The sequence below is a fragment of the Equus asinus genome, chromosome 14, assembly GCF_041296235.1.
Source record: "Equus asinus isolate D_3611 breed Donkey chromosome 14, EquAss-T2T_v2, whole genome shotgun sequence".
NCBI classification, from domain to species: domain Eukaryota; kingdom Metazoa; phylum Chordata; class Mammalia; order Perissodactyla; family Equidae; genus Equus; species Equus asinus.
In genome coordinates, this window is record NC_091803.1 from 48,819,353 (window position 1) to 48,830,879 (window position 11,527).

Sequence of the window (11,527 nt, forward strand, 5' to 3'; positions counted from 1 at the left end):
TCGCTCCTATGGGCAGGGCCCAAAGGCCCAGGGGAACCATGCTGGTGGCCGAGAGAGTCCCTCCCACAACCAGCCTCACGGCCAGCCTGGCTCCTCGGGGTCCTCCCAGGAAAGACTCGGGCCCTCAGCCCGCGGTCCAGCAGACGCTCCCCAGCAGCCAGACTTTCCCCTGGGTGACATCCTGTGCCACTGTTCCAACCAGGGGAGTGTGTGGGGAGGGGGCGCCTGCTGGCGGCATGGCTGCCCACAGACAAGCACAACCAGAGAGCTCGAGGGTCCAGCTCTCTGGACCCTCAGACCAGAACACTGAGGCCCGGCAGGCGACCTCGTCCACAAGGCCCAGCGGCTTCGGGGGGGTGACCAAGTGGCTTCAACCCCCAGGCACAGTGGGGTGCCAGCCTCTGACCTCCTGAGAGCAGGAAAGGCACCCCAGGCTCAGAGCCCACCCCGCCTCGCGGCCTTGGCCTCAGAGACACAAATTCTGTCCACCCCATGGGTGTGCGCCTTCTGGAACAATCCCCCAAGCCTCCCCCTCCCTCCAGTATCACGGCCAATGCTGTGCACCCTCCATGCCGGCTGGGCTAGTGGACCCCAGGGGAGGCCAGGAGCTCTCAGCTGGGGCCAGGAGCACGGTCAGGGGCATGTGTCCCCAGCAGGCACCCGGAGCCTCTGCCACACGGCCCTCTCACCAGCCGGCTGTGGACCAGACTGGGCACTTCACCCCCTGAACCGGGACACCTGGCAGACCCTGCTCAGTCAGTCACTGCAGATGATCAGACGTGATGTGAGGAGAAAGTGAGACATGCATGGGGCTACCACCCAGACTTCAGGAAGGAGCTACTAGCCCCCTCCTCCTACGACCAGGAATCCTGGGAGGCCCCGGCCTCCCTGAGGGGGTGGTCACTGACTCAGGCTGCTCCCCTCGAGAGGCATCAGGGTGTCCCAACCACAGTCCTCAGGCCGGTGAGGGGCCGACAGACGACCACCTCCTGCCGGGTGCAGACAGATGTGGGGAGAGAACTGGAAGGAAAAAACTGTGACAAAGGGGGAGATGGGGAGAGAGCAGAGACCAGGGCCCCCCGCTGGACACCTCAGCCCAAGAAAGGACACTGACCGGTCCCCCGCCCAGGCCGCCATCCCCCAGCGTCCGACCTCACCTGAAGGCCAGCCTGGAGGGGGGAACACTGCCAAGCCCAGAACAGAGAGGACAACGCGACCCAGCAGCCTGGCCGCCGCCTGCCAAGGGTGTCTCCACCAGTGCCAGGCCCAGGCTCCGCACACGCAGCTCCAGGCGGTGAGACCGGGACCGTGCCCACCCAGGAGCACAGGCCCGCCCCCTGGTCCTGAGCAGGCCAGGATGGCTGTGGCCCCAGCCGCTGAGCATCACTGTCCGGGCCCCGGCCGCCTCGGCCCCTCATCCAGCAGGGTTTTTATTAACATCAGCTCCCTGCTTTGCCCAAGCGCTGCCAGCCAGGCCCGCTGGATGCCGAGACGGAGGTCTGGCGCGGGGCCTTGTGCGGGAGCAAGAGCAGACAGCCGACAGGGCTGGCGACACCCCCACACAGGCTAGACCTGGGGGGTCAGGACACCGGGTCAGGCCAGGCAGCCCCTCACTCAGGGATGGGGAGCGGCTTCTGGGGTCCTCTCTCTGCCAGCCCTGCCCCCAGCCATGGTGAAAAGCCGCTGCGGTCAAGGCCTGGGGAGGACACAGCCTTGGCCCTCGACAGCATCACTTCTAAGAAGTGGGGTGCTCCCGGAGCCCCTGAAGTCCCCCCGCAGCCACAAGCTGCACTGGGCCATGGAGAGGCGGGTCCCCGCCACTTGAAGCACCCTCCTCCCCCTCATGCAGAGTACACAGAGGCGGCCGCGTCCCCCAGCCGGCACTCTCTAATTTAGCACATTCGTCACCTGTCCCCACTAATCAGAACTCCAGGCTCTGACAGCACCGCCAACACCCAGCTCCTCCCTGCAGCAGAGGAGACGAGCGCCCCGGAGCTGGGGACACCCGCGTCCCTGCCGCCTGCCCGCGGGCCACGTGGGCCGGCACACCCGCACCCCCCTCGGCAGGCGTGCGTCTGTTTGGCCGGGCCCCTTCTGAGCAAAATGAGGAGCCGCTACTCGCACTGTGAAGCCAGCACGGCAGAGCGGCCCCCATCTGTCATCCGTGGCGGGCACGGCGCTCCGGGGACGCCGCCCGAGCCTGCTGCCAACTCACTGAGCCGGGCTGCCTCCCTCCGCGCCCCATCCCGTCTGGGCTCCCGGCCCCCATCTCTGACCGGGCATCTGGGACCTAAGTCACTGCGGGCCATCGGACGGACCACACTCTTCGTGTCCGCCCAGGACGGGCACCCCCTTCAATTGCCCCCTTGGACGTTCAACCGAGGCCCATGTGCCTGGAATTGTGCCCAGTTGTGCAAAATCAACTGCTCAGGGGAGGGGAGAGTAACGGGTCTTTTGTGCTCGAGTTAAATACCGGCCTGTAGGAAACACGAAAAGAAAGAATCTTCCTAACTCAGCCTCAAGGGCCACCACCCCCTTCCTGGGCAGGCCTGCACGGGTGGGGGCGGGGACGCGTGTGCGACACCGGCATAAATAAAGCTAACGTGTTTCCGCCTGCCCTTGACCCCGGGCGGCCGGGGGTGTAGATGCGCCAGCGGCCAGGCTGCCTCGGATCCGCCCTATGATGTTTGACAGGCTGGCCCAGCCCCGCATTCCTTCGCATCCTGACCCTGGGCTGGGAGTCTCACCAATGGCTCCGGGGAGCCGGCCGCCGGGCCCACTGTGCCACAGAAGGCACAGGGAGCACCCCAGACCACTTCTGAGCACTCCGTCGTGCCAGGGGGATGCTGCAGCCTCCCCCGGTCAGAATGGAGTCCGGGTGGTGCAACGTGATGCCCACCGGGTCCAAGGTGCCCCACCTTGGGTATCAAAGGTGGGGGGGGGGGCACCAACACCTTCCCTCCTCCTGGTCTCTGCCCCTGAAGTGCCGTCCACCTGTCCCTGGTTTCTCCTCAAGCCTGGTCCCAACACTGACCCCCCTACCCGGAGGAACTGCCCCAACCCCACCTGGAGGCAGACTCACTCCCTGAGCCCAGGCTAGCCCACCAGCCCACCCACCACGCTCACAGGCTTTTCCTGCCTCCCTCCCTACAGCCCGCCCTGCCCCTCCTCACCTTCACCTCACAGCACAGCCCCACCTGAGCGAGTGGCACAGACACGTTCCACCTGCCTCAGGACCTTAGCACCTGCCATTCCGCTGCCTGTGACATTCCTGCTCTGTGTCCACCCCCCCCAAGTCCCTGTGCCATTGAGCTGATGGAGTCCCCCTGGCTCCTAACCCCCAGCAGCCTCCATCCGCCCTTCCGAGCACGCACAGAGTGACCAGGCCAGCCTTACTCTACTGCAGAGCAGCCAAGAGCTGGATGCGCTGGGCACGTGGCAGGAGCTTGCTGAGCCCCGTGCTTCCCTCTCGGGGAGGACCACCGTGAGCCCAGCATGAGGGCCAGCACAGAGCTCAGGCCAGGAGGGGGAAGCCGCCTCGCAACGAGTGTTCACAGGGGCCCCCACCCGCCCAGCACTGCTCCTCCGAGTAGCCCCCCCGACACACAGAACCTCCTTGGGGTGCAGCTCGGTGGCAGACAAGGGTGTGGGGGCCACACGTGGCCTCAGGCCACACGCACCGAGAACTTCATCAGCATTTCCTGGGCTCTGCCAACTAATCAGGCCGCCAGTAAGCTCAAGAGGCACTGACTGTCTACAGGCTCAGGGCCCTGCAGGTGCTGGAGAAGGGGGCGGGGGGCAAGGCTGGAAGTCTAGGCCACCGCGGGCAGAGTGGTGTCTCAGCCAGGACCCTTCCCGGTAGTCCCAAAGCACCAAAAGTGACAAGCACACAGCCAAGTGCCTCTCAGGTAGGCAAACCCCAGCTCTCGCTAAGTGCCCCTTCCACACCCCGCCTGCCCCACGGATCTGACCTCCAACCAGGGCAGGGTCCCCAGCAATCACGCCCTTCTGCCCCTCCTGTCGGAAAAAGAACCTGTTACAGACCCCATAAGAGCCCTTCTGTTCCTTCCCCACCACCAGCTCCTATCCATCTTCATGGCCCAGCCCAGCATCACCTCCTCCAGAAAGCCCTCCTGAGCAGCCGTGACGCTCCGTGGAACCCAGCAGAACAAGGCCCCACAGCCCTGCTCTCACCAGGGGGCCAACAGGAGTTCAGGCCCCCGTCCAGGGGCCCCTCTAGGGACGAGGCTCCCCCCACCCGCCTCCTGCAGGCGCTCAGAGATCCGCCTCTGCCCTCACTGACCCCCAACCGGCCCCCAGCTCTCAGGGGAAATGCCCTCTCTCCAAGACCCTCCCGTCTCAGCTGGGACATCTTCACTTCTGCCTCCCTGCCCCCTCCCAGCCCTGGAGCCCAGGAAGACGATCCCCCCAGCCAGGTACAGTCAGTGCTCAGCATGAAGATGTGCTCTCCAAGCTTGAGGTGACAGTGGGGACTCCAGAGACACACATACACGCCTGTAACTCCTTCTTCAGGCAGAGAAATCAGGGCTGTAGGGAGCCCAGGGCGCCTACATAGATCGAGTGCGCCCACAGTGGACACGACCTCTCTGCTCTCACGTCCCAGGGTTCCACAGAGAGGCCACGATGGCCTTCCGTCCGCCCAGCCCCAGGCCCCCTGGTGCCTGCCTGTGAGCACCTCACGGACTCCAGGGAGATGACCCCGGCAGGGCTGGCCCGAGGAGCCCAAATCCAGGAAGCCGACACACGTCAGTGCTGGGATGGGGGAGCCCAGGGCCAGGAGGGAGCTGGGGGAGACAGAGCACCCGGGCCTGGACTCCCGCTGCACCTGAAGCTCCTCGCATAGAACAAAGTGCTTGGAGACATGGCCATGAGATCAGGAAGTGAGGTGGATCTGTGACCGTCCTGTTCATGTCCGGCCTGTGGGGGCCAAGGGGGCTGCTGGGTGCAGAGGCAGGTGACAGCAGATCAGGGCCTCCCCTATCCAGATCAACGCCCTGCGTGTCCTCATCAGACGCCCACGCCCGCTGTGAGCCCAGCCATGGCAGCACCCCAGCGCGGCGTGACAGCCCGGAGCACTGACTCTTCCAGGACGCCCTCAAGGACTTGGACGCGTCCAGCCCCACCTCCTGCTGGGCACACGCACACAGGGACTCAAGAGTCAGGCTGGGCTCACCCAGCTCTGCCCTCTGGCAGCCACGTGACCTTGGCACATCCTCTGCCTTCTCCGAGCCCCACGCAGAGAGACATTGGGTGCCCGGCCCCATGAAGACGTGTCCTGGGGCTCCCACCATCCCTGAGCCCCCTCGGCCCCCTCCTAGTCCCTCAACACTCTCATTGGGCCACTGCCGGCCTCCGCGGCTCACACAGGGACCCCAGCAGGGCCCCTTCCCAGCCGGCAAGCATCCCCGGGAGGCCCCGCCCGGCCTGGGTGCTGGGACACAGCAGCTGCGTCTCCGGCAAGCGCAGAGTCAGGAACCCCGGGGGAGCCCGGGCAGAACACAACCCAGCCTAGCGAGCGGGCTACACAGATCCCACCCACCTGCCTCTATAAATAACCCTGTGTAGGAGAAACAGCACTCGCCCCAAAGTTCCAGCACGGTTACATTCCCCAAACCAAAGTAAATCAATAAAATAACAGCCGTCCTCGGACCATCCCCCGGCCCCCGACTTCGTGTACATCACACTCTCCCTTAAGTCAAAGACAGAATACCCGTGTTTGTCTGGCGGGGGGGGGGGGGGGGCAGGGGGCATCCACATGGAGGCTCCAGAAAGGGGCCTCCAGGAAGGCCCCTTCCTGCATGGCAATTGCCATCGCATCCTGGCTCAGGCTGGGCTTGGCGGGTCCGTGGCACTGTGACAGCCCCCAGACAGCAGGGAGCTGCTTCACAGGGAGTGGGTTCCCAGAACGAACCCAATTATGCTACTTCCCAAAGCCTCCTCTACAACAAGGCTCCACATTAGGACGGCGGGTGACTGAAACACGACATCAACCAGCAAAAGAAAGACTGAGGCTGCGGCGGCACCCTCCGGCCACAGCAGCCACCCACTGCGCCCCCTGCCTTGCACAAGGCGGGCCCTCTGACTCCCAGGAATCTGAAGCGCTCCAGAAAGCCGGGACCGAAGCCCCATGGGCTTCCCCGGGAGCTGATCTCCACCTGTCCTGGAGCACCAGCTTATTTTAGGTTCTCCCTGCAGCCGACAGCCCCTGCCCTCTGCCCCCCACCAGGGCCTGGCATCTGCTGGAGGCCAGCCGGCATCCCCACACGGCCGGGGACCCTGATAAGCCCACCCACTTGACAGATGCGGGACGTCCACGGGGGCCTGGAGTAACACAGCCCCAGGATCTGAGCTCCTTGACTCCCCAGCAACAAGAAAAAGAAAAATGGGGTTGGAGATGCTCCAGATCACCAGTTCTCTTCCAGGGGCGTCAAACTGTACCAGGGTACGCCGACGGCAAGGCAGGCAGGGGCGGGGCGGGGCCTCCTGGGAGACCTGACGGCTCCGAACAGGGACACGCAGGATGGCAGGAGGCAAAGGACCTGTCACACTCACGGTGGCCCCCTCCTCCCCCTGCCAGGAGCCCCTGGGAACACCGGGGGTAGTCCCACCACAAGGATGGGGCTGCCAGCCAGAGAGAATGGCTTGCTCTTCCCCAGCTGGCTGACGGGGCCCTTCTTGCTCTCAGCGTCCTCCCGGGGCTGCAGGGCAGTGTCTTCCTTGCATCGTCAAATAACTCAAGGACGAAGACACTGGCACGTGGATGCCCCTGGCTCCCCTGGGCCTCACCCAACCTGTGGCCAGGCGCCCTCCACCTTCCCTGTCCCAAGTAACACAAAAAACCTCGTCAGACATCCTCGGGGACACAGCCTGTGTGGAACACGGGGGTCAGGCTCAAAGGCTCCCATAGCCGTGAAGGGACAGAGCGGCCAGACACGGGGGCTGTCAGGAGAGAGAAAGTGCAGGCCCATTTGGCTCTGTCCCTATCTGGCCTGTGCACATGCTCAGAAATGACAGACACGCAGGGAGGGCTGGCCTCCTGCCCCGGCCCGTCCCAGGGCCTTAGGGGACCCACCCCATCACCCACCACCAACCCAGCCACGCCACCTTCCCTCCAGAACGAGATGGCCTGACCACCTCCAGGCTGGCCTCTCAAGACAGGACAAACCCACAGCCACCTCAAAGTCAGCTTGGCTGCTGCTGAGAGGAGCAAGCTGGGACACCCTCAGATGCCCACCCGCACGCCAGCCACAAGGACAAAGACAGGCACCGAGGCTTGTGCCAGGCTGGAGGGAGGCCCTCCGGCCGCAGCCCAGGGTCCAGGCCACAACGATCTCCTTCACAACCAGGAGACGAACCTGACTCAGCCGATGTTTGGATTTCAAAAGAGAAAAACACAGACTTTATTACTTTTTTGGTACAGATTTCTCTTTTGCATTTAATATTTACACAGTTAAACACACAAGGTAGGGAAATATATACACACGTTGCTCATTTTGCCTTTGTCTGTCTCCTCCAGTCGGACACGCAAAGTTTCTGTGCAGGATCCACCCCTGCCTGCCCAGTGGACAGCTCAGGACGCCCCATCCCTCCAGATGGAGGGCCACCACGGCACAGCACCCCAACTCCAGCCACCCGGCAAACAGCTCCTCGGGCCGGCGGGGAGAACCAGCCTGGACGCCGGGCGAAGCAGAGCCCCCTGACACAGTCCCCAAAGACCACCTGCTTCAGGCTACCAGACCTGCTGCCTGCATCCCAGAAATGCCTCCTGGCCCGACCGAGCCCTGCTCTGGAACCTTCTCTTAAAGTCTATACAGGCCGTTCTCACGGAGAGTAGAAAGGGCGGCCCCTTCCTCTCCAGCCACGGAAAGCACGGGAGAAGGGACTCCAGCGTGTGGTGCCAGCTGCCTCCCTGCCCCCCACCCCCAGCTGCGCATGACTTAAACCAGCCCCAGCACCGAGTTCAGCTCGGAAAGCCGAGTTCACAACCAACGTCACCGCCTCTCTCCGAGGAAAAGGACCGGCGAGGGCGCACGGCTGCCTGGCCCCCGCGGGTCTCCCGCAGCGCTCCGAAGCGCAAGGCACAGGATGAAAACTTTGCTCCCTTACTCTACTTACTGCCGGCGTCTCCTCACTGAGGGCTCTACCTCAAGCCAAGTGGTCTCTAAGCCCAAGAAAGAAAGGAGAATTCCCGTCCTACATGCCACGCATAGGGGCGCGGGAAGTTCCCACCTCCCCTCCATGCCGATCCCTCTCCCCTCCAAGCCCCCGGTGGCCTCGCTGCTTCTCTTCCACCCTCTCCCGTCCCGGGCTGGCTCTGGAACGGAGGCACCCTATTCGAGTCGGGGGAGATACCCCGGCTGACCCCCAAAGCGCGGCCTGGGGCCCCCTCTCTCGAAGGAACGCTGCTCTCGCGCCCCCGCCCTGCGTCCCCAGCGTGTCCGGCCCGCGCCGGGTCTAACGAGCCCCGGCGCGCGGGGACGCACGCGGATGGGGTCCTGCGCCCGGAACCCCAAGCCCCAGATCCCCGCACCTAGGCGGCCCAGGAAGGATATGGGTTACAGACCAACCGGAGACACCAGCTGCGCGGCCGCGTGGTCTGCCCGAGGCAAAAGAAGACGGTGGCCGCCAGTGCCGGGTACGGGACGGGCTGCTCCTCGTTGGCGCCCAGCTCCGCGCCGCGCTCGGCCGCCGGGCTCTCGGGGGGCGACGCGCCGGGCCCGGATCCCCGCTCCGCCTCGCGCCCCGGCGCCCCAGGGCTCGCCGGGGATGCCCCCGCCGCTGCAGGACCCGGGGCCGGCGCGCCCAGGGGCACTCGGACCTCGCCGGCCGCCAGCGCGCCCTCGGTCATGGTGGCGGCGGCCAGCACCTGCGGGGGACAGGCGGTGACCGGGTCCCGGGAACGACACCCCTCGCCCGCCTCGGGCGGAGCGGAGCTGCGGGAACAGCCGCGGCCGCCGGTACGCCTTTGTCTTTTCTTATTAGAGACACACGCGCCCCCCGCCCCCGCCCGCCCCCTCCCTCCCTCGGGCGAGGGCTGGGCGGCCCCTCCCCCACCGCCAGGGCGAGGGGCGCGTGCCGAGGGGGGCCCCCGGCCGCTGCGCTCAAGTTGAAGAGGGTCCCAGCTCGCAAAGGGGCGCGCGTCCTCGCCGCGTCTCACCTCGCTCCGGCGGCCGGCGGCGTCCCCGCGGGCATGGCCCGGGCGGCGCGGTCACCGCGGACCCGGCACGGCGCTCGGCCCGGCTGGAGCGCCGCCGACCCCGGCCCGCGCCCCCGGCTCGCGCCCGGGTCCGCCGGTTCCCGCTCCCGCCCCGGCTCCCGCTCCGGCTCCGGCTGGCCCGGCGGCGGCGACGGCGGCGGCCCGGCGCGGAGGAGGACGGCTGGGCGCACGAGCGGGGGGCGCGGGGGCGCGAGCCGGGGGCGGCGGGGCGGCGGGGCGGCGAGCGAGCCCGGAGCGTGTCCGCGCCCGGCGCAGGAAACTTCGGAGTGAGCCGCGGGAGGGGCGGGGGTGGGGCGGGGCCAGCGCGGGGGGCGGGGCCAGCCCGGGGAAGGGGGGCGCCGAGCGCGGGTCGGGGGCGCCCCCGCGGGGACGGCCGGGGGGCGCCGGGAGGGCCGCTCGGAGCTCAGAGGCGCGCGCGCCGGAGACCCCTCCCCGGGCGCGGAGGGTGCCCCTCCCCCCAGGCCCCGGAGGGCGGAGCTGGGCCCCGCCCGCGCCCCCGCCGCGCCCCCCGCCGCGCCCCCACCCTCCCTCTGCCGGGCGCGCGGGGCGCCAGGGGGCGCTCGCGGAGAGCTTTGGCTGGGGGCGGGGGAGCGCCGCCAACGTCCTCCCCGCCCCCAACTGCGGGGGCGGCCCGAGCGGCGGAGGCGGCCCTCCCCTCCCCCTCCCGCCGGCGCGCCGCCCCCGCCCCTACCACGCCGAGGGCCGGGGTCGCCGAGGGGGCGGGGCCGGCGGGCGTGGGCGGCGCGCGGCGGCGGGAGCGCGAGCCCCTCCCCCCGCGAGTGTGTCCTGGGTGTGACCGTGCCCGTGTAATGCGCTGCTCCATCTGTGGGTGGGATTCTGGGTGCTCCTGCATCTGCATCTCACGCGCACACGCGCGCACACACATACACGCACACACACATACACACACAGGCGGCAGTTTCTGCCAACTTGCCCTGTGCCCAGCCCCCTCCTGGGTGGAGACCTGTGGGACCCTGGGGAGGGGGCTGGGCCCTCCTGAAGCCCCCGCTCACACCGAGACGCGCGAGGGACGGCTCAGGGGTGTTCCAGGGGTCCCTCCATGGCGAAGTCCTCGTGGGGCTCACTCCCCCCACAGGGGCAGCACCTCAGGGCCTGGATCAGCGGGGGAAGGCCCCCACCAGGCCCACAGAGGGACCTCCCACCCCCAGCCAGCGAGCCCCTGCTTGAGACGCCAGGGATAGCGGCACGTGTCCCCGGGGGAGGGAGTCCCTGCCCTTCTAGGTGTCAGCAGAGCGGGGGCTGGGGCCTGGCTCCTGACTCTTCCCCACCCCTGTGCCCCCAGTGACGCCTGAGACCCTGAGGCTCTGACAGCTTTTGACTTCCCCAGCACCACCAGTCTGTGTCATCCTTGAACTGGCAGGGTGTGCGCCTCCCCACACCCGGACCAGCAGGGGCTGAGCAGAGATTGCAGCCCAGGAGGGGCCTCTCCCTGGATGCTTCCAGGCCCACCCTCAGGGTGGAGGGGAGACCCCCCTTTCGCTGGACAAAGAGCTGAGTAGCTGCTCCTCACATGCTGGCTCCCAGGGTTTGGTGTCTCACGAGCTGCTGGGGGTGGGTGAGTGGGTGAGGGTCCCCCTTAGAACCCCCGGACATGGAGAGGCTCTGGCAAGCCCGCTGCCAGCCTGGGCTTCGGCACCTCCAGGCTGGCAGTGGGGGGAGCACAGCCGTGATGTGGGGACTCGCTGTGCAGGGCGGAAGGGGGGCTGGGGAGGCAGCTGTGCCCTGCTCCCCGCCTGCTGGGCCCCTGGGGCGAGGAAGGTGCTGGGAGGTGAGGCCACAGCAGCTTGGGGGCAGGCCCCGCACCGCTCAGCAGCACCTCTTTTTGTGCAAGTGAACTTTTCAAGAAAGGAAAAACAGTTAACTCTATTTTCACGCTCTTCCTTAGCAGTGAGGGGCAGCAGCCGGTAACAAAGGTCCTCACAGAGGAATTAGGGCCCCAGCCACCGAGGAGAGGGGCCCGGGAGAACCCGAGGCCTAGGACGCAGCCCCTCGGGGAAGCTTGCAAGGGTGGGGCAGACACAAAACCACAGAAGGGTCCTGGGCTGGGGTCTCCTGGTTCCCTGATCTGTCCACACTGCTGCTCCCTAAGAGAGAAGGTGAAGCCCAACATTCTTTCTAGCCAGGGCTGTGAGTGAGTCGCTGGACAAAAATTAGTGGGAGCTTGGCAGTGTGCCAGGCTGAGGATACAGCCACGGTGACCCGTACCGGCCCCGTCCTGGTTCCCTGAAGCTTCATTCCCTCAGGGAGGCAGCCACAAATAAGCCGGTG

At 66.9% G+C, this 11,527-nt stretch overlaps 1 protein-coding gene across 7 annotated transcripts in view; it reads right to left on the reverse strand.

Moving 5' to 3' along the window:
- The window catches only part of CACNA1H (calcium voltage-gated channel subunit alpha1 H), a 71,870-nt gene extending 62,382 nt beyond the window's left edge, over positions 1-9,488 (reverse strand). For 3 of the 7 annotated variants that reach the window (XM_070485279.1, XM_070485276.1, XM_070485278.1), the window contains exons 1-2: positions 9,179-9,487; positions 8,574-8,954 (exon numbers count right to left, since the gene is read on the reverse strand). In XM_070485279.1, coding sequence (XP_070341380.1) covers positions 8,574-8,954; positions 9,179-9,213 — 416 coding nt within the window. In that variant the 5' untranslated portion in view covers positions 9,214-9,487. Of the gene's footprint in view, positions 1-8,573; positions 8,955-9,178 lie in introns of all 7 variants that reach the window. The other 4 variants (XM_070485277.1, XM_070485280.1, XM_070485282.1 and 1 more) reach the window with 3 other exon arrangements.
- Between the last annotated feature and the right edge of the window lie 2,039 nt (positions 9,489-11,527).